The 22974-nt window shown below is 40.8% G+C and overlaps 1 protein-coding gene across 1 annotated transcript in view; it reads left to right on the top strand.

Annotated features, from left to right (window-relative positions):
• The window catches only part of LOC110506270 (protein kinase C-binding protein NELL1), a 407912-nt gene that overhangs the window by 58023 nt on the left and 326915 nt on the right, over nucleotides 1-22974 (top strand). The window contains exon 3 of the mRNA XM_021585706.2: nucleotides 5637-5787. Coding sequence (XP_021441381.2) covers nucleotides 5637-5787 — 151 coding nt within the window. The remainder of the gene's footprint in view (nucleotides 1-5636; nucleotides 5788-22974) is intronic.

The following is a 22974-nucleotide window of genomic DNA, read 5'->3' on the forward strand; positions in this document are numbered from 1 at the left end:
CTTCCATAAAGGCCAGATTTGTGCAATATACGTCTGATTGTTGTCCTATGGACAGAGTCTCCCACCTCAGCTGTAGATCTCTGCAGTTCATCCAGAGTGATCATGGGCCTCTTGGCTGCATCTCTGATCAGTCTTCTCCTTGTATGAGCTGAAAGTTTAGAGGGACGGCCAGGTCTTGGTAGATTTGCAGTGGTCTGATACTCCTTCCATTTCAATATTATCACTTGCACAGTGCTCCTTGGGATGTTTAAAGCTTGGGAAATATTTTTTGTATCCAAATCCGACTTTAAACTTCTTCACAACATTATCTCGGACCTGCCTGGTGTGTTCCTTGTTCTTCATGATGCTCTCTGCGCTTTTAACGGACCTCTGAGACTATCACAGTGCAGGTGCATTTATACGGAGACTTGATTACACACAGGTGGATTGTATTTATCATCATTAGTCATTTAGGTCAACATTGGATCATTCAGAGATCCTCACTGAACTTCTGGAGAGAGTTTGCTGCACTGAAAGTAAAGGGGCTGAATAATTTTGCACGCCCAATTTTTCAGTTTTTGATTTGTTAAAAAAGTTTGAAATATCCAATAAATGTCGTTCCACTTCATGATTGTGTCCCACTTGTTGTTGATTCTTCACAAACAAATAGTTTTATATATTTATGTTTGAAGCCTGAAATGTGGCATAATGTCGCAAAGTTCAAGGGGGCCGAATACTTTCGCAAGGCACTGTAAATATGTGTTAGTGGTGGAGTAAGGGCCTGAGGGCACACAGTGTTTTGTGAAATCTGTGAATGTATTGTAATGTTTTAAAATTGTATAAACTGACTTAATTTTGCTGGACCCCAGGAAGAGTAGCTGCTTTGGCATCAGCTAATCGGGATCCATAATAAATACAAAAATGTCCCACATTTTCCAAAAATATTATTTTCATGTTACTAAATATATCAGTGTTTTTTTTTAGATTTCGTTATCAACAAATGCTGCAAAAGCACACTGGATGTAAAATGCACATCAAAACAGGATTCAGTCTTGTGTCAGTGTAACGGTTTTCTTGTGTTAAAGGAGAGGCGGTCCAAAACGCATCGTGGTTATTATTCATGATTCTTTAATAAAGAAACTATACATGAATAGACTAACAAAACCAAGAAATGTGAAACCAGATGCAGACCAGATGCGTAGAGCCGGCTTCATGGCACTTGGCTCGATGCCCACTCTAGCCCGGCCGATACGTGGAGCTGGAATGTACCGCACCAGGCTATGCACCCGCACTGGGGACACCGTGCGCTCCAAAGCATAACACGGTGCCTGCCCGGTCTCTCTAGCCCCCCGGTAAGCACAGGAAGTTGGCGCAGGTCTCCTACCTGGCTTCGCCATACTCCCTGTGTGCCACCCCAATACATTTTTGGGGCTGACTCTCGGGCTTCCGTCCGCGTCGCTGTGCTCGTCTCTCCAACTCCATTCTTCTATAACCCTCCTCACACTGCTCCAGCGAATCCCAGGCGGGCTCCGGCACGCTCCCTGGGTCGACCGCCCACCTGTCTATTTCCTCCCAAGAAGTATAGTCCATACTTTGCTGCTCCTGCTACCGCTGCCTGTCACCACGCCGCTTGGTCCTGTTGTGGTGGGTGATTCTGTAACTGTTTTCTTGTGTCGAAGGAGAGGCGGACCAAAACGCAGTGTGGTTATTATTCATGGTTCTTTAATAAAGAAACTATACATGAATAGACTAACAAAACCAAGAAATGTGAAAAACCAAAACAGCCCTATCTGGTGCAAACACAGACAGGAACAATCACCCACAAAACCCAACACCAAACAGGCTACCTAAATATGGTTCCCAATCAGAGACAATGACTAACACCTGCCTCTGATTGAGAACCATATCAGGCCAAACACAGAAACAGACAAACTAGACACACAACATAGAATGCCCACTCAGATCACACCCTGACCAAACAAAACATAAAAACATACAAAGCCAACTATGGTCAGGGTGTGACTGTCAGGTGAACTTTCTGTCATCTTTAATTGTCACATAATCTCTAAACTTCTCCCTTTTAATTGCTATCATGGTTATGCATGTGCTTTTAATTTTTATTCTGTAACAAACATTTCAACGGTTCCGTAACCACAGAAGCTGGGAGGTGGGAAGCAAGTACAGCATGAGGAATTAATAATAAATAGACATGAAACTAAACAAGACCAGCTTCTGGATAATAGAAACAAAACAACATCAATGCAGACCCGGGGATGAAACTGAGGAAGTGACAGATATAGGGGAGGCAATAAATGACGTGATGGATTCCAAGTGAGTCCGACGAAGCACCGGTGTGCGTAACGATGGTGACAGGTGTGAGTAATGATAAGCAGTCTGGCGACCTCGAGCGCCAGAGAGGGGGAGCGGGAGCAGATGGGACAATTTCAATTTAGCCCTATCCATATATGCCGATTCCCACAAGTGTAAGGGGTTAAGGGAGATGTAGTGGGACCATTTTGTGAGGTAGGATTGTATGTGAGGAAATGTTTGCAATCACGTTGTTGCAGGAATTAAATTCCTCTGTTTTAATAACCAATTAAAATTAAACACTCTGTCAATTCATAAGAATTTGTATGACTCTTATTTGTATAAAATGGACAGAGCCCAGTCTTAAAGTCAACCAGCAGCGTTTATTCACGAGAGTACTGCCCATTATACATTTTACCATAGGTTATAAACTGAAAATGATGTCATTAGTTTTAGTACTAGCCCGTCTCATCTCCGCTCCAGTACAATGGCTGTATGGTTCTCACATCGTCTCCCCCTATTAAGATAATTTATGACCGAGCCAAGGCCAGCCTGTGTAGATAAGCCTTCTAGCCAGTCTGGCTATAAGTTCATTCATTTCTACCAAGGTACAGACAGTCATTGTTCTAATTCTTGATTATATTTACACACATTATATTCAGTACTAGGGTTAAAAAGAAAATCCATACATATACAGTAACATAATAGTATTCTGATTAGTACATATACAGTAACATAATAGTATTCTGATTAGTCAGTCCGGATTGAAATGTATACATAATTAGTCATTATTGATAAAAATTCCCCTAACACACGTTCAAACTGGCTGACATTTGTGGTGGGATTACAATATATTCAATCTGACACTGTCTCACTCTACAATTCTTTCAGAGTTGGATTCCTTGTTTAGATTTCTTGTCTCACAGACATTCATTGACTAAAGGACCAGGGGCCGTATGTATCAAGCTGGTTTAGCATCAGCTCCCCCCTGTCCATTTAATCTTATTTATTGTCATCTTCAAGGCTAAACTGATCCTAAATCAGCACTCCTCCTCTGAGACACCTCAGATTAGTGATACATTAGTGTCTGGCCAGCTGGATTCGTATGTGAGGCTGGTGACTCAGACAGTGGCCTAAAAAGGAGGGACTCCATCAGTCTCAGACAGTTTTTCACTACATTGGCAGGAGTCCTTCTCTTCTCCTTGACTCATCCTCCCATCAGGGTACCATAGCAGTAGACACTCTGTAGAGGGACACACTGGCCATATCCAAAATCTATCTGAACTACTACCTACTAAAACTACACATAGTGCATTCGGAAAGTTTTCAGGCCGCTTGATTTTTCCACATTTTGTGACATTACAGCCTTATTCTAAAATTGACTAAATGAATACTTTCTGAATACTTTCCGAAATGCACTGTAGCCCTATTATGTAGTAATTGTACTACGTACTATTTAGAACATAGCCTAAAAAACAAATTCGGTAGACAACAAATTTCAAGATACTAGCTAAGCTCACCCATCATTAGAATGTGTAATCTAATGCAAAACTGTGTTGATTCACGCCATTTGTTCATTTAGGTACAGCAAGTCTCCTTATCTGATTATCAGCTGAATATAAGCTGGTTTCAAACACATGTGACTCTGAAAAGATGATTTACTTCCTCAAAAGGGTTCAGCAATTTCTACTAGAAAGCCAAAATGAGTATAACATCCTGGCATTTAAAGCATACTTAATTTTCAAAGTTTCATATACTATAAAACTATTGTTGCATACATTATTAAATGCCTACTATTTAGAACACTAGTATTCACACATGGCCACTGTATCAAATGAGCCTATTCCCTATATATAGTGCACTACTTTGACCAACGAGGAGGCTATTTAGCTTAATTGGTTAAAACGTCTTGGTGACCGGGGGCAGAGTTTTCACGTCCGGATGAAAAGCATACCCAAATTCAACTGCCTGCTACTCATCCCCAGAAGATACGATTTGCATATTATTAGTAGATTTGGATAGAAAACACTGAAGTTTCTAAAACTGTTTGAATCATGTCTGTGAGAATAACAGAACTTATGTAGCAGGCAAAACGCTGAGGACTAACCATTCAGAATTATTTATTTTTGAGGTCACTGTCTGTTCAATGAGCTCTCATGGGGAAACAATATTTATTATGCACTTGTTTGCAGTTCCTACCGCTTCCACTGGATGTCACCCACGCTTTGGAATTTGGTTAAGATTATTCCTTTGTGCAATGAAGAAGTACGGCCATCTTGGAACAGGGTAACACTTTTGAGAGTTGGGCAAGACTTGAAAAGTAGCGTTAGTTTGTGATCCTCCTGTATTGAAAACAGATAGACCCGTCTTCAATTTGATCGATTATTAACTTTTAAAAATAACTAAAGTTGTATTACAAAAGTATTTTGAAATGTTTTGGCAAAGTTTACAGGTAACTTTTGAGATATTTTGTAGTTACTTTGCGCAAATTGGAAGCTGTTTTTTTCTGGATCAAACGCGCCAAATCAATGGACATTTTGGATATATATGGACGGAATTAATTGAACAAAAGGACCATTTGTGATGTTTGTGGGACATATTTGAGTGCCAACAAAAGAAGCTCGTCAAAGGTAAGGCATGATTTATATTTTATTTCTGCTTTTTGTGTAGCGCCTGCAGGTTTGAAATATGCTACTCTTTGTTTACTGTTGTGCAATCATCAGATAGTAGCATCTTATGCTTTCGCCGAAAAGCCTTTTTAAAATCTGACATGTTGGCTGGATTCACAACGAGTGTAGCTTTAATTTAGTATCTTACATGTGTGAATTAATGAAAGTTTGATTTTTATATTATTTTATTTTAATTTGCCGCTATGCATTTTCCCTGGCTTTTGGCCAAGTGGGACGCGACTGTCCCCCTATCCTAGAGAGGTTATTAAGAACAAATTCTTATTTACAATGACGGCTGCCCCAGCAAAACCTGGGCGACACTGGCCAATTGTGTGCCGCCCTATGGAACTCCCAATCACAGCCAGATGTGATGCAGTCTGGATTCGAACCAGGGACTGCAGTCATAACTCTTGCAAAAATTTAGCAGTTAGCAGTGTTTCAGGCCCTGCCTCAGACATTGTGTGTCTCTGTGTGTCCCAAATGACCCTATTCACCCGAGTCAAAAGTATTGCACAACATTGCAAACATGTGGCCATTTGGGACACAATCACTTTTCTGTCTTCTTTTCCCCTACTTGGTGAAGCCTGAACCTTAGCAGGCAGACAGGATGTCGAGTCGTCGACTGTGAAAGCAGCGAACATGCGGTTCCCTGATTGCTGTTCTTTCTCTCTCATCCCCCAGATGTGGGCAGAGCAGTCCACGCGCCGGCCCACATCACAGAGAAGGTGGTGCAGCTCTTCAGGAGTAAAAGTGAATTTACCTTCCTGGCCTCCATCCAGCAGAAGTCCTCCACGTCAGGAGTCATCTTCTCCATCCATGAATCTGAACACAGGTAATGCATCTTTAATCCTTTTATTACTGCCTTTTCAGCAGCTACTTTCTCTGTGCCACCACTATCGTCAACTAACTTTCCCAGCTGTGACTCTGAATGGGCCCTGTTGGAATTGAACCCACACATTACTTCTTGTCGCATTCATCCCTTGATCCTTTGCAAGACAAATTTGTTCAGCCTGTTGAAAATATCAATGTCAGATTATTCTGCTCATGTGAATGATGTAGGGAAAGGAGTGGGAGATGTGTAACTTGCTGACTGCATGGTTTTGTACTTGCATAATTTGGACAGAAAAAATGTGTTGCCTATTTGTTTTTATCGCTCACACTGGCAAATGACGGAAGGAAATCACACTTGAAGGAGGAACAGACAGTCATTGATAATCCAGCATCTGTACATAGTGCACACTGACATGTTGTGTAAACCTTAATTAACTCCCCCTCCAGCCGTTTCAAATAGTTCAAAGTCACAAATGTACATTACAGTATCTCTTTATTTTGTGTGTGTCTGTGCTTGTCTGTGCGTGTCTGTGCGTGTGTGTCTGTTTGTGAGTTGTGCCCTTATCACAGTCAACACACATATACTGTACAGTAAACTCCAGAAGTATTGGGACAGTGACAAATGTTTTGTTATTTTGGCTCTATACTCCAGAACTGTGTATTTGAAATGATACAATGACGGAGAAAGTTACAGAGGCATAAATATCATACCCATCAAAAATGCTAACCTCCCCTCATACTGCAATGGTGAGAGGTTAGTATGTCTTGGGGGTGTGATATTTATGTGTGTGAAATTACTCACTCACCATTATTCATGATTCATTCAGGATTATTCATTATCATGGTAGCATCCACACTAATGTACAAGTGTTTAGAAACATATTATATTCTTATTTACAATAAAAGTGACTCCAACATGACACAATACATTACTCACCATACATTTATATTGGGCACAAAATAATCTGAAACACAACCAGAAGCAAATGTATCCAACAAATGTGTAGTCACAAGCTTGATGTAATCATTGTGTGCTATGAATATGGAACCAAATATTTTTGGACTTTTGGTCCACTAAAATGGTGGAACTATGTCTCTAAGAGTTTGCACACCTGGATTGTGCAATATGTACCTTTTATTCTTTCCAAAATGATTCAAGCTCTGCCAAATTGTTGTTCATTGCTATACAAACATGTTTAAGTCTTGCCATGGATTTTCAATCAGATTTAATCAAAACTGTAACTCGTACAATCAGGAACATTCACTGTCATAGTAAACAACTCCAGGGTAGATTAGGGCTTGGGTTTTAGGTTATTGTCCTGCTGAAAGGTGAATTTGTCTTCCAGTGTCTGGTGGAAAGGTTTTCCTTTTGGATTTTGCCTGTGCTTAGCTCCATTCCATTTAGTTTTATCCTCACTCTAAAAATGCTGTGTTAAAAACAACCCAATATGGGTTATTTATTAACCCAGCGACAGTGGGTTGTTTTAACCCAGCCAGTTGTGTTACGTGAATAACCCAATAGGTTTGGTAGTTGGTATTACACAAACATGGGTTAACTTAACCATCAGTTGGGCATTTCTTACCGTCATGCTGGGTTGACCTAGCAGCTGGGTCTTTTTTTATGTAATCCTTAGGTTATTTTCAGGAGGCATGGCTTTCAACTAGATCTTATTGGCCACCCATGAGATTAAATAAGAGCATGAGAATAAGAGCACCTCCTCCCAGCTGCCCACTGCACTGAGGCTAGGAAACACTGTCACTACCGATAAATTTCATTAAGCATTTTTCTACGGCTGGCTGTGCTTTCCACCTGGCTATCCCTACCCTGGTCAACAGCCTGCGCTCCCCACAGCACCTTGCCCAAACCTCCCCACTTCTCCTTCACCCAAATCCAGATAGTTGATGTTCTGAAAGAGCTGCAAAATCGGGACCCCTACAAATCAGCCGGGCTAGACAATCTGGACCCTCTCTTTCTAAAATTATCTGCCGAAATTCTTGCAACCCTATTACTAGCCTGTTCAACCTCTCTTTCGTATCGTCTGAGATTCACATAGATTGGAAAGCTGCCGCGGTCATCCCTCTCTTCAAAGGGGTAGACACTCTAGACCCAAACTGCTACAGACCTATATATATTCTACCCTGCTTTTGTAAGGTCTTTGAAAGCCAAGTTAACCAACAGATTACCGACCATTTAGAGTCTCACTGTATCTTCTCAGCCATGCTCATGGTCCTAAACGATGTCATAACCGCCATCAATAAGAGACATTACTGTGCAGCAGTATTCGTCAACCTGGCTAAGGCTTTCGACTGTCAATCACAACATTCTTATTGGCAGACTCAACAGCCTTGGTTTCTAAAATGATTGACTTGCTTGGTTCACCAACTACTTCTCCGATAGGGTTCAGTATGTCAAATCGGAGGGCTTGTTGTCCGGACCTCTGGCAGTCTCTATGGGGGTGCCACAGGGTTCAATTCTCGGGCCGACTCTCTTCTCTGTATACATCAATGATGTCGCTCTCGCTGCTGGTGATTCTTTGATCCACCTCTACGCAGACGACACCATTCTGTATACCTCTGGCCCTTCATTGGACACTGTGTTAACCTCACTAGAGTAGGGGGCAGCATTCAGAATTTTGGATGAAAAGCATGCCCAAATTAAACGGCCTGCCCAGAAGATATGATATGCATACAATTGCTAGATTTGGATAGAAAACAGTCTAAAGTTTCCAAAACTGTTAAAATAGAGTCTGTGAGTATAACACAACCGATTTAGCAGGCGAAAACCTGAGAAAAATCCATTCAGGAAGTAGTTTTTGGGGGATTTTGTAGTTTTCTATTCAATGCCATTACAGTATCCATTGACTTAGGACTCCATTTGCAGTTCCTATGCCTTCCACTAGATGTCAACAGTCTTTAGAAATCGTTTCAGGCTTCTATTCTTATAAATGAGGGAGTAAGCATATACATTTCTTGTTTACCTTTTATATTGACAACTTTATTGTCCGGTTGAAATATTATAGATCATTTAGGCTAAAAAACAACCCGAAGATTGAATATAAACATCGTTTGACATGTTTCTATGAACTTTACGGTTACAATTTGGATTTTTTTGTCTGATTGTTTTGACTGAGTTTGAGCCTGTGGATTACTGAGGAAAACACGCTAATAAAACAGAGGTTTTTGGATGTAAAGAGACTTCATCGAACAAAAGGAACATTTATTGAGTAAATGAATGTCTTCTGATTGCCACCATATGAAGATCATCAAAGGTAAGGGATTCATTTTATCTCTATTTCTGAGTTTTGTAACGCTTCTGCTTGGCTGGTTACTGTTTGTAATAATTTGTTAACTGGGCTATGTTCTGGGCAAGGTATGTTCTGGGCTAGGTATGCTTTCGCCGAAAAACATTTTATAAATATGACACTGTGGTTGGTTTAACAAGAAGTTCATCTTTAAACCTATGTAAAATATGTTTTGTTTTCTGAATTTTTATAATGAGCATTTCTGTAATTGAATTTGGCGCTCTGCAACCTCACTGGATGTTGGCCAGATGGGACGCTAGCGTCCCACATACCCTAGAGAGGTTAACTAACCTCCAGATGAACTTCAATGCCATATAACTCTCCTTCCGTGGCCTCCAACTGCTCTTAAATGCAAGTAAAACTAAATGTATGCTCTTCAACCGATCACTGCCAGTACCTGCCCGCCCTTCCAGCATCACTACTCTGGATGGTTCCAATCCAAAATTAAATCTAGAATTGGCCTCCTATTTCGCAACAAAGCATGGAAAACTGACCATCCTACCGATCCTCGACATCGGCAAAGTCATTTACAAAATAGCCTCCAACACTCTACACAAGAAATTGAATGCAGTCTATCACAGTGCCATCCGTTTTGACACCAAAGCCCCATATACTACCCACCACTGCGACCTGTTTGATCTCGTTGTCTGACCCTCGCTTCATACTCGTCGCCAAACCCACTGACTCAAACCCACTGACTCAGGTCATCTACAAGTCTCTGCTAGGTATAGCCCCACCTTATCTCAGCTCACTGGTCACCATAGCAGCACCCACCCGTAGCACGCGCTCCAGCAGGTATATATCACTGTTCACCCCCAAAGCCAATTCTTTCTTTGGCCGCCTCTCCTTCCAGTTCTCTGCTACCAATGACTGGAATGAACTGCAAAAATATCTGAAGCTGGAGACTCTTACCTCCCTCATTAGCTTTAAGCACCAGCTGTCAGAGCAGCTCACAGATCACTGCACCTGTACATAGCTCATCTGTAAATAGCCCATCCAAATCTACCTCATCCCCATACTGTATTTATGTATTTATCTTTCTCCTTTGCACCCCAGTATCTCATCTTGCACATTCATCTTCTGCACATCCTACCATTCCAGTGTTTAATTGCTATATTGTAATTACTTTGCCACCATGGCCTATTTATTGCCTTTACCTCTCTTATCCTACCTCCAGTTGCTGTATATAGATTTTTCTACTGTATTATTGATTGTATGTTTGTTTATTCCATGTGTAACTCTGTGTTGTTACATGTGTCAAACTGCTTTGCTTTATCTTGGCCAGGTCGCAGCTGCAAATGAGAACTTGTTCTCAACTAGCCTACCTGGTTAAAAAAAGGTGAAATAAAATAATGTAGTTCCTGTTCTTCATGATAATAGGATAGTACGAGATTTGGGCAATGCAGCCTTTATGTACTTCCTCAGAGACAGATCGTGGATACCATTTTTATGTCTTTGCGTTCATTGCCAAAATCCTTAACTACCCCTTTAAGTTTACATTCTTTGAATTTTCCTCAAATTTTTTTGTGCATTTTACACAGTATTATCAGGATTATTTAGTATATATGATAAAACGGTACAGGAGTTACATAGGCTTTTAGGGAACTCATATACTTCCCTAAGCCTCATTGAAGCTACAAACATTTTAATTTTCGATTAACCCGGCAACTATACAACAGAACAGGTTCACATAAATTACATTTACTCTCATGGGTGGCTAAAAATAACTGAAAATATATGAAAGCCACGGCCCTAGTAAACCACGCGTCCTGTCTCCTGATCTGACCCGCTTAGTCATATCTTAATAACCCAGCACCAATAACCCAGCATCAATAACCCAGCAGTTTTTAAAGAAAACAACCCAATGCCTACAACCCAGCAGTTGGGTCAACCAAACTACACAGGATTATTTAGAGTGCTGTAAATCTTCCCAGTCCTTGCCAATGACAAGCATACCCATAACATACACCGCACTTTAAAATATGGAGAGTGGTACTCAGTGTTGTGTTGGATTTGCCCCAAACAGAGCAATGCGAATTCAAGACAAAAAGCCACATTTCTTTGCAGTATTACTTTCGTGCCTTTTTGCATTCATGCATGTTTTGGAATATTTGGATTCATTACATGCTTCCTTCTTTTCACTCACACTTTTCACTTCACACACACTTTTCACAGTTTTATCACAGCCATTTATCACAGCCATTAACACTAGAACCACTAAAGCAGTCATGCATTTGTTTAAGTCATGCCCCCCTCCGTCCTTGAAGTTTCTTAAATAAGTCTATAAACACACTGTTGGTGTAAGCATCTTAATATCAAATAGAACTGGAGTTATAACCAGTTTTAGGAGGACATCTCCTTCTCCCAACAGTAGGGCCTGATCCACTCGTTCTTCTGAACGTTGAACGTTTTTATTTATTTAACTAGTCCTACCCCGGCCAAACCTTAACCCGGACAACGCTGGGCCAATTGTGCACCGCCCTGCTGATAATCACCCAGATAATTGCCTTGAACCTAAACTATACCGAAACGAATTTCACACTTATTAACAGATAATATAAATAAACTAACGTATGATGGGGAGAATGGGTGAGTTGATGAGATAGAGGAAGCGAATCATGCAGAATTATGTGATCACCAATTGTGAATGAAGAACAGGGCGGGCCATTCATTGTATTGATCCATTCTAATTTTTATCTTAAAACAGTGTCTTATCAGTCTACTCTGGCCTACGTGGAGTAGGCTACACAGTGAGAGGAGATTTGTACATATTGAATGGCTTTCAATATCTGGGAAAAGGTCCACATCAGGCAGCATAGCAAGTGAGCTAGTGTCGAAGAATGTGCTGATGAGGCTTGTGGAACCTTATGTTGGCAAGGGGAGAACTGTCACCATGGACAATTTCTTAATTTCATTGTAATTGGAGAACACCATGAACAAAGGAAGAAGGGAGCTCCCTCCATCTGTGCAAAATAAGGCACCTGCACAGCCATTGTACTCCACAACAATAAAATGGTGCTGAAGATCGACAAGAAGACAGGACACAAAGACAAAACCGGAGACTTTTACGCAATACAACCAAACAAAGGTTTGTCAAAGTGTGTCAAGCAGGTGAATGTTATGAAAATTGTGTCAACTGTTAGGACAAGGGATAATGGCTAAATTAAATCCAACTGATGCCATTGCATGACGATGCAGAAGAGCACGAGCTGACAATAATTGACTTTTTTTGACTGCTGTCATATCAACATTTATATTCAATAATGGCATTATTGTTTTGTGCTAAGGTTCACTATTTATTAAGTCCATTTGGCGCTTGTTTAGGCTACTGATCATTTGACCACGTGTCTTGATTGTGGGTCTTGGTGGTTGGGTTATTTAAATTCTATTTTGTCTTTATTTTGTCTTTATAAAAATAAGCTGTTACTGTGTTCCAACACATTCTGATTCATAGTTGCAACAAAGACACTCCATGAAAAAAATTGATTGAACACTTGAATTTCGTGTTTTTTGTTTTTACATATAGCCTACAGTATCATAAACTAATGAAAATGCTATTGTGTTATTTGAAAAAATGTACATTCTAATAAATTCTACCTAAGGCCTTCACAAAAACAATAATGGTTATTTTTGCGATGCTAGTGTTAATTAGATATGGGGATGCGCTACTGAAATCAACAAATAGCGGGAAAAAACTATGTGGTTTATTTAACAATATATTATGCTTTACATGCCAGGATGTTATAATAATTTGACTTTTCATCTTGTAGAATTTGCTGCATACTTTGTGTGAATTTCACAGCCACAGTGCATTGGAAGAGTAGGGCTGTGAATTTTGATAGCTAGATCTCGTCAAGTAAACAACTTGAAAGATGGCGAATAGCGAAGCTTCTGCAGTGGTGTTCAAATGTAAGTATTTTTTGTTCTTTAAATGATCGACTCTTTCATTATAACATTACTTCTTTGCAACAGATCTGCAGCCTACGGCCTGCCGTGACTTTAGCTAGCTATGTGCTGTAGTTGGACTAGAAGTTATAACTGTTTGAACATTAATGTTAGCTACAGCGTTACTTGCTTGCTATTGAGCGACAACTTCATATTTAAGATTGGCCTAATTAGCTAGTTAGCTACTTGTTGTAAATACCAGGGCTTGTGTTTAAACTGTTACAGGGTCTGATGATGACAATATCAGGCATTTAGTTCAGTGGCAAACACGGTAGGAGAAATGCTGCAAAAAATGTTTTGATTAAGTCACGTGGCCATAGTTAGCGCTCTTGTCACAGCACTATGCACTGCTACTAGCTAACGTTATTAACATACTAGCCTAAATTAGTAATTTCCACACTGGTGTTGGCCCCAACACCTCTCTTTTCTTCTAGTTCTACTGATTTTCCATTTCGGTTTATTTGTGTTGACCTGATTATAATGTTCATGCTATACAATATTAGTTTCTACCTGAACGGTTACAGCCTGAATGGGTCTAGCTAGTTTCATTCATTCTACAGTGGTCCCTGCAGTGTGCACTCAAACTGGTGTGATTAGAACTCTTATTTAGAACGTCCAGTTTCATTTGACACAACAATCAGCATTTGAGCTGGTCACACTGTTTTTTCACAGAAACATTTTTCACAGAAACATAACTTTCCTTACAAAGTTTTGTCCAAATGTTACCAGTTTATTTTTGGATGCAATGTTCAGACATTCACAGAAGTAGCTACAGCATAACACAATCACCCAAACTGGAAAATGTAGTCTACAAGCGGTCATATTTTTATAACTCTCAGCTGACAGGAACTACAATATGAATTAGCTAATAGCAATTACTATTTATAATTAATCACATCACCATTGATGGAAAACATTGAGTAAAACACTTTCTAAAAATCAAAAAGTAATCCAACGATGGGTCTTGCGCATGCCAGCATGTTTGTTTTTTTCACATCAGTCAAAGATAATAAGAGGAGACAAGATGAGTTTGGTCTGTTTATAGCATGCATGTTGAAGGGGGTGTATCGTCTACAATCATTCACTTCCATTCATTCACTTCTGGAAGTTTATCCGAAAGATGAGTGAACCATTCCTTCACCTCGTTATAACATCTTTGGACTGACAGATGTTTACTTGACACTCAGAATGCATTGTATAATGTCAACAAACATAGCGCCACACATAGCTGGCAAACAGCTTAGCATTAGCTCATTATAATCATTGCAACCTTCATAAAAGTATTTTACACACATCATAGGTGTCCATTACAAGCTATGCAATAATCAGAATGCATTATATGTCACCAGAACTTTAAAACATGTGAATAAAACTGTAAATACATTATGCTCCAAACAGTAGAAACGACAACACCATATACAGAAAATAAGGAACTTACTTTGATAGGAATGCACACATGTCCAAAGTTATTATTTGTAAGGAGAACAACAAGGAAGGCAAATGAGAGCGCCAGCCAGAAAATGTTCCAATTCGTACAAGACTGCGCACATATCTGCATACTTGATCTGTGCTAACATTAGTGAAGTGTGTGGGCTCTCTTCGAAGAGAGAAGTTTGTTGGCTCAGTAAAGCCTCAAACATAAATTGTTCGCAACGCTGAAATGGGCTACTTCTATGTGAATTAATAAGGAGGCAGAACACACCTGAATTCAAACTGTTGTTAGAAAATATAACTTGTTGGAAAAAATGTGAATTTGAAATTGACAAGTTGAAACATAGCCTATAGATAACTAGCAAGCAGCGAGTGTTAACTGTCATGTTGCGTAATAATCCCATTTTGGAACATTCTGACATCTCGTGCATAAAACAACTCAAGCTGGGGCAACGGGAACTCATGTATGAAAAGGTTCAACTTAAATCACTAGATGCTGTTTTCCATTGTTTTTTCCATTGTGCCCTTATTACTGGTTACAGAACTCACAAGTGTTGTGTATCAGAAAGTGGGTTGGGCCTCTTTGTGTTTAAGGAGAGAGCAGCACTCTTTTGTGTTTATTTACAAAGCACTCATGCAGAAACCTCTTTATGTATCTATCATCATGAATTCAATTTTGACTTACAAATTACCAAACCCGGTCACAGGCTTGGATAGCACTGGAGGCCTCGTCAGTCTCCACAGAGATGGGTAAAGCTGCTTTTAGTTGTTTTGCTCGCTTTATGTGAAACAACTCACAGAGATCTCAGAAATTAGATGTTCTGGTACCCCCTTGGTCAGTTCAGAGAAATACTCAGAGACCTCTATGTTGATAAATGTGTTTGTTTTTCTTAATATGTTTGGTAATTTTGTATAAATGTTTGATGTATTTATCCAGACCCTACTCTCAGTATGAATTCCTTATCAAAATAAACGTTTAATAAAAATATAAATAAACTGTTGTTCTGTACTAATAAATGTCCCCTTTAACCACACCTCCTCATCAATTTCCTGTGCTTCACCGGCACATTCATGTAATAATAATTGATCACATTTCTATAGCGCTTTCATAATCTCAAAGCTCTTCAAAAGCAAAAAATAAACAAGCAATACATCATGAGTAGCCTACTGTAGCTATACTTGGGTAGGTCAACCAATAGAGGCCAAATCTTTGAGTGCATGATGTCATGACTGTCCTGTGAGGATCTGAATGGGTCAGATCAGCTAGGCAATGGATGACAATTACCAGACCTCTCTCACCCACAGAAGAGGGGAGGAGGGAGCTGCTGCCGGTTTGACAGCTCACACCCTGTCAGAAATTACAGGAGAAGATAACTTTTTCTTTCCCCTCCAGTATTTTCCTGCCGACACTCAAAGTGAATACTGGAACAATATTTCTAAAATAAGAATGATCTATAGAAAACGAATGTCATATTGGTTTATATTTTGTGACGTCATTAAAAAGATTATAAAGGAAATACTGTGACTTAAAACTATTTAAACTACAGGTATGAAGTCTCCATCCTTAATGTATATGAAATATGACAAATTATGAAAGTATTTTTGTTAAGATATGAATGTGGTATAAACTGTGCGTAGTTAGTAGCCACAACCCGAGTGAGGTCAGAGAGCGTGTCAGACTGACGGAACCGTCCGCTTCGGCCAGAGTGCATAAAAGGATTGGTATTGAGATTAACATTAGACCATAAAAGCGTGGAGCCTAGCTACACGTTTGAAATGGTTGGAACTTTGAACCTCAATATGAGGTGAAGAAACTAAACTCACCTTCCAGAGTAGATCAGAACATCGCCAGGCTGTAGCTGCGCATGTAAAGTGGTTCAAACTCTGACTATCAACACGAGGTGGAGAGAGGAGAAAACTCCCCTCTCGGACAATCAATGGTGCGGCTAATTACCTGTCTTGAGTCAAATATCTAGAAAAATGAAACTAAGTGGGACCATCCTACTACTCTTCAAATCATCCTACTGTACTACTCTTTTCAAATCAACGTATCCTACTACGCTCATCACCAATGGGAACCGTCGACATGGCTGGATAGCTATCTTCCAGAGTGAACAACACTAGAAGAAGAGAAAGGGGAGACCACTTTCGGACAATCAGAGCCATACAAGCTTTCCGCTGAAAGGCCAACAACCTTCCTAAGGAGGGCTGGTTTCGACAGAGATAGATGGCGAATGAAGGCATTCACATGTAGCGTTAAATACATTCATGATTTCTTACTTCAAACGGGTGGTGGTTCGTGTGCAAAGTATATGATTACTACGAGAATAGTTAAAAAATGTATCAATGATAAGTGTCCCATTTTCTCACTGTCTCTCCTCCAACCTCTTCATTTTCTGTGTAACAAGCCACCATATGTTGTCAGTCCGCTATGGGACTTTTTCTCGTGTATTAAGTGTGTATATTTAGTCTGTGTTATTATTTAGTTAGCTAGAAAATAAATAATTAAACCAATTTGTGTAGTACTGAATCATGAGTAAGGCTTGGGTTTTTGCAGATGGAGAAGGACAGCTCATGGTCCATCAAAGGAAAGGAGATGGTTGATAAAGATTGGTGATGATCTTGTAGAGGGCTACTTTGTGAACCAGCCTGAGTTGTGTGGCCACTAGAGATCTCCTTCACAATGCCTCAGCAGCTCTGGGCACCAGAAAGTTCACCAAATACAGTGCCTCTGCACTTCATTCCTCTACTGCATCTCCCAGTCCATCTCCCGGTCCTCTCTTCAGGTGATTCTTCAAGTGATACATGCGTAGGCCTACGGTACACTCAATTTTACTCCAATTACATTTTCCAAATGCTAGTGACTTAGCTAACATTAGCCCGAAACAACAACCCAAAAGGTCACTAGGTCCGGCTACAGACGATCCTTTCTGGTTCATATGAATCCTCAACCGATGGTGGTTTCAAGACAACAGGGAAATCGGATTATCAAGTTAATATGCTGGGGTACGAGGTAGTTGAGTTGATTGAGGTAATATGTACATGTAGGTAGGGAGAAAAGGTAGATGGTAGATATACTGAACGAAAATACAAACACAACATGCAACAATATCAAAGATTTACAGTCCATATAACAAAATCAGTCAATTGAAATAAATAAATTAGGCCCTAATCTATGTATTTCACATAAGTGGGAAAAAGGGCTTCAAGGACAGGGTGGGTGGTCTCAGACGATCCCGCAGGTGAAGAAGCCAGATGTGGAGGTCGTGAGCTGGCATGGTTACATGTGCTCTGAGGTTATGAGGCCAGTGGGACATACTGCCAAATTCTCTAAAACGACGTTGGAGGTGGATTATGGTAGAGAAATTAAGATTCAATTCTCTGGAAACAGCTCTGGTGGACATTCCTGCAGGCAGCATGCCAATTGCACGCTCCCTCAAAACATGAGACATTTGTGACATTGTGTTGTGTGACAAAACTGCACATTTTAGAGTGGCCTTTTATTGTCCCCAGCACAAAGTGCATCTGTGTAGTGATCATGCTGTTTAATCAGCTTCTTGAAATGCCACACCTGTCAGGTGAATGGATTAACTTGTCAAAAGAGAAATGGTCACTAACATGGATCTAAAGAAATTTGTGCACAAAATTGGAGAGAGATTTTTTGCTTATGAAACATGGGACCAAATCCTTACATGTTGTTTATATTTTTGTTCAGTATAGTATTGAGATGTGTGTGTGCAAATGTGTGCAACTGTGTGTGGGGAATGGTAGCAAAAAAAGTCTGCAGCATTGAAAGTCCCCGAGAACACCATGGCCTCCATCATTCTTAAATGGAAGAAGTTTGGAACCACCAAGATGCTTCCCAGAGCTGGCTGCCTGGCCAAACTGAGCAATTGGGGGAGAAGGGCCTTGGTCAGGGAGGTGACCAAGAACCCGATGGTCACTCTGACAGAGCTCCTATGTGGAGATGGGAGAACCTTCTAGAAGGACAACCATTCCTGCAGCATTCCACCAATCAGGCCTTTATTGTAGAGTGGCCAGACGGAAGCCACTCCTCAGCAAAAGTCTCTCAGACCATGAGAAACCAGATTTGCTGGTTTGATGAAACCAAGATTGAACTCTTTGGCCTGAATGCCAAGCCTCACGTTTGGAGGACACCTGGCTTCATCCTTACGGTGAAGAATGGTGGTAGCAACGGGGATGTTTCTCAGTGGCATGGCCTGAGAGACTAGTCAGGATCTAGGGATTGATGAATGGAGCAAAGAACAGAGAAATCCTCTATGAAAAGTTTCTCCAGTGCTCAGGACCTCAGACTGGGACGAAGGTTCACCATCTAACAAGACAACGACCCTAAGCACACAGCCAAGATAATGAAGGAGTGGCCTTGAATGGCCCAACCAGAGCCCGGACTTTAACCCAATCTAACATCTCTAGAGAGACCTGAAAAAAGCTGTGCAGCGACACTCCCCATCCAACCTGACAGAGCTTGAGAGGATTTGCAGAGAAGAATGGGAGAAACTCCCCAAAAACAGATGTGCCAAGCTTGTAGCATCATAGCCAAGAAGTCCCAAGGCTGTAATCACTGCCAAAGGTGTTTCAAAGTATTCTATGTTTAATACATTTGCAAAAAAAAACAAAAAAAAAATGTTTTTTTTTTGGTCATTAGGGGTATTGTGTGTAGATTGATGAGGAAAAAAAACAATTTAATCAATTTTATAATAAGGCTGTAAGGTAACAAAATCTGGAAAAAGTCAAGAGGTCTGAATACTTTCCGAATGCATTGTAAATGGATACTATCCACTATTTACATAACATTTACTTAGAAGTTCAAAGATCAAGTTCAAAACTTTACTGTTTTTTCTTGTTGGGAGTGGAAATTACATTTGAAACACAACATTATAACGTCTTTGATGACATGGCCTATGTCCGATAGGGTTCTGGTCAAAAGTAGATCGCTATGTAGGTAGTAGCCACCGTGCTTCTACACCTGCATTGCTTGCTGTTTGGGGTTTTCTACACCTGCATTGCTTGCTGTTTGGGGTTTTAGGCTGGGTTTCTGTACAGCACTTTGAGATATCATCTGATGTACGAAGGGCTATAAATCAATTTGATTTGATTTGAGTAGTATGCTGCCATTTTGGATGCAACCACAGCCCTTCATTTAAAATAACCATGCATTAAACTACTAAATGGGCATCTTTCTGGCCAAATTTCTCCCCCTCTCTGTTCCCTCATCTCACTCTTAAGTCAGCCATAACACAATCAAAGCATCCTCGGCATCCTCCACTGCAAGTGCCAAGCTTCTCTTTATATTCTAGCATCGGGGACTTGGAGATAACATTTTTTTTTTCTACCAAGCTATAGAATAGAACAAAGGGGCCATTTCTGCTCGGCAAGCAGTTTTCAGAGGTCCCCATGCAGAGCAGTACTCATTGTAAAACAGTGGAGGCTTCTGATGGTCTGTCTGTGTGTGATGAGCTAACTCAAAGCCATCTCTTCAATGCCTCTCTGGCCACTTTAGATGGGATGCAGCCCCGGTTTTTCACTCCCCCTCTCAACTTCTTGGCCCTTTTGTCAAGCTGTCGAATTCTGGGGCCTAAATTTCACTATTCCCTTTATATTGCACTAGGGACCATAGGGCTCTGGTCAAAATTAGGGCACTATATAGAAAAAAGGCTGCCATTTGGACTACAATTTGGTCTCTGACTTTCTTTCTCACCCTCCCTCCATCCTTCCCTACATCCTTCCCTCCTGGGCCTGGGCAACGTTTCTTTTTTGAAGGGAACATGCTGAGTTGATGTAGCTGTGTGTTTCCTGGTGAAAAGGTACAACGGTGGATGAGGGAGTGTTTGGTATAAAAGACGAACTGGCTCTTTGAAAAATGGTCCTCTTGGCTCTCTCACTGTCGTGAGGAATAGGGTTGGCTTAGGGCCTGGCTAGGCGATAAATGGATGGAAAGTCGGTGAGGAAAAATGGTTTACTTACAGTACCTTATCTTCCCAGCTTGACACATTTTCTAAAGACTACTTTCCCCATACTGAAAATGGAAATGTAGCAAGGCCCCTAAGCTTACAGTAAAACAGACATTTTATGCTTGCCTGCCCTTGTAGCAGGCACATGCACAGATAGGGGTCTACCTGTGCCCTCACACCTGACTCTTTGCCCTCACACTTGCCAAGTGCCCTTTTGGGTGTTTTTTTTCAATACAGTTCTGAACCCACTGCCCCCAAGTCATTAAGTCACCCCTATCTGTCCGTTGGTCACAGGGACCAGTATCCAAACACGCATGGCTTGAAATGTGGTCAACAGTCTGGTGTGTGAAGCAAGCCACCAAATTTAACAGTACTGCCACAGCAGCATAACATTTGAGTAGCACTTGATTTACATCATCATAAATATTCGGTCTGTTTGACTGATAGCCTACATGCAGCAGTACTTCCTCATATATTTTTACTTATAGAATCATAGCCACGGGAAGGGTGCTAGAGGTGCTGCAGCACCCATGATGAATTGAAATACATTTGCCAAAGTTATAGAATGAATGTTGTCTTTTCAGAAATAAAGAATGACCTACTACACCGTGAGTAGCCCTATGTTTTTGCCACAGAGGATCAATAGCTTCTTTAAAAAATTGCCCAGCTATGGATTGTGTGTAGCCCAATATTAAGGGATAGGCTACAGTCGGGAACGCGCAGAAAATCTGTCAGTACCCAGCATGCAAGACTCTAATCTGTCTGCTGTAGGCTACCAAAATATTTGATCAATTTTCAAATGAACTTATTGAGCAAACATTGTTTTACAAAGTAAAACAAGAGAGAGATAGTATTTTGGCATGACCGCATGGCGAGAGAGCTGCGCATCATTGGGTGGGTTGGTGAAACTGGAAAGATTTTTTAAGATTATAATATCCTCCTCATATTGTATAACAATAATGGTATCCACACACCTAGGCCTAGGCCATGGATGGATTCAAGATAAAAAGTTATGTTTACTGATCTGAGATTCTCAGTTTGTCATTTTGATCATTTGCGGAATTAAAAAAGGTTCTGCCGAAGTCTCCAGTCATTTAAAATACCCAAGATGGCGACGATTAATATGGTAGCCTAGCCTACAAAACTTTACAGGTTTCTACTTTTTCTGTTTTTCTAACATTGTCTTATTCAGTTTGTTTTGTGTATTACTTCATACACGACGGTAGAACTATTGGAATATGAATCTCTGTGTACTCACCGTCCATCCGACCTTCCCAAATTCCCAGAGATTGCAGAAAAATTGTGTAGCTTCTTTGGTGAGGTGCCGGGCAGCCTGGGATTCCTGCCAGAGAAGACAGAAGACACTGATTCAGAGGCAGACGTGCAGGGTCTTAGTCCAATTGAGACCTGTCCTCCATTGCGGAGCACACTATGTTTTAGTAATTAGTGAATTAACTTGAGGATCTCCTTCCAGAGGGACATCAGAATCTACAACTTACTCTGTTTTTCTGAGACTTGGCTTTCTTCCGACATCCAAACAGATTATATATAACCAGTGGGTTTTACAGTTCATCAAGCAAATAAAGGTGAAATGGGAGCTTGGGAGCTTCTGCTCTCCTGACTTGGAATACTTGGTCATCAAATCTTTTTTACCTTCCAAGACGGTTCTCAGTGATTATCGCCATGGCTGTGTACATCCCACCCCAAGCTGACACCAAACATGCTCTCAAGGATCTTCATTGGACCCTGAACAAACTGTATCATGAGGCAGTGTTCATTGTTGCAGGGGACTTAACAAAAGTAATTTGAGGACCGTGCTCCAGAATTACCATTAACACATTGACTGTCCAACTCAAGGAAATTACACTGCTGCCCATTGCTACACACCTTTCCGACACGGGTATAAGGCCCTCTCCCGTCCTCCTTTAGGCAAATCGGACCATGACTCCATTTTGCTCCTCCCCATCTACAAACAAAGACTCAAGAGGGAAGTTCCGGTGGTTAGGTCTGTACAACGCTGTTCTGACCAATCAGAATCCATGCTCCAATACTGTTTTGTTCACATGGACTGGAATGTGCTCTGGTAGCCTCTGGAGATAAGGTCAAGGTCTCATAAAACACGTGGATTGACGGCAACCTTGTCAGGAAACTGAAGAAGAGATGAATACCGGGAACAAGCGTATGGTTAAACAGAACAAATACAACTTACCAGATCAATCAAGGTGACGAGAAACAAAGTGTGGACAATTCAGGGGTTTGGACATGAGGTGTATGTCGCAGGGTTTCTAACGATCATCATTCTAATGACAAAAAGAAAGCCAGTCGTGGACAGCACCGCCACTCTACTGGACGAGCGAAACACTTTTGTCTCCCTCTTCGAGCATAACGACTCTGATCCGCTGAGGAGAGCCCCTGACGACAATGAGGACTATGTGTTTACGGTCTCCACATAGGGCGCATATAAATCATTTCAACATGTGAACCCTCGCAAGGCTGCCGGCCCAGACAGCTTTCCTAGCCGCGTCCTCAGAGAGTATG

Source organism: Oncorhynchus mykiss, chromosome 26 (assembly GCF_013265735.2).
Source record: "Oncorhynchus mykiss isolate Arlee chromosome 26, USDA_OmykA_1.1, whole genome shotgun sequence".
NCBI classification, from domain to species: domain Eukaryota; kingdom Metazoa; phylum Chordata; class Actinopteri; order Salmoniformes; family Salmonidae; genus Oncorhynchus; species Oncorhynchus mykiss.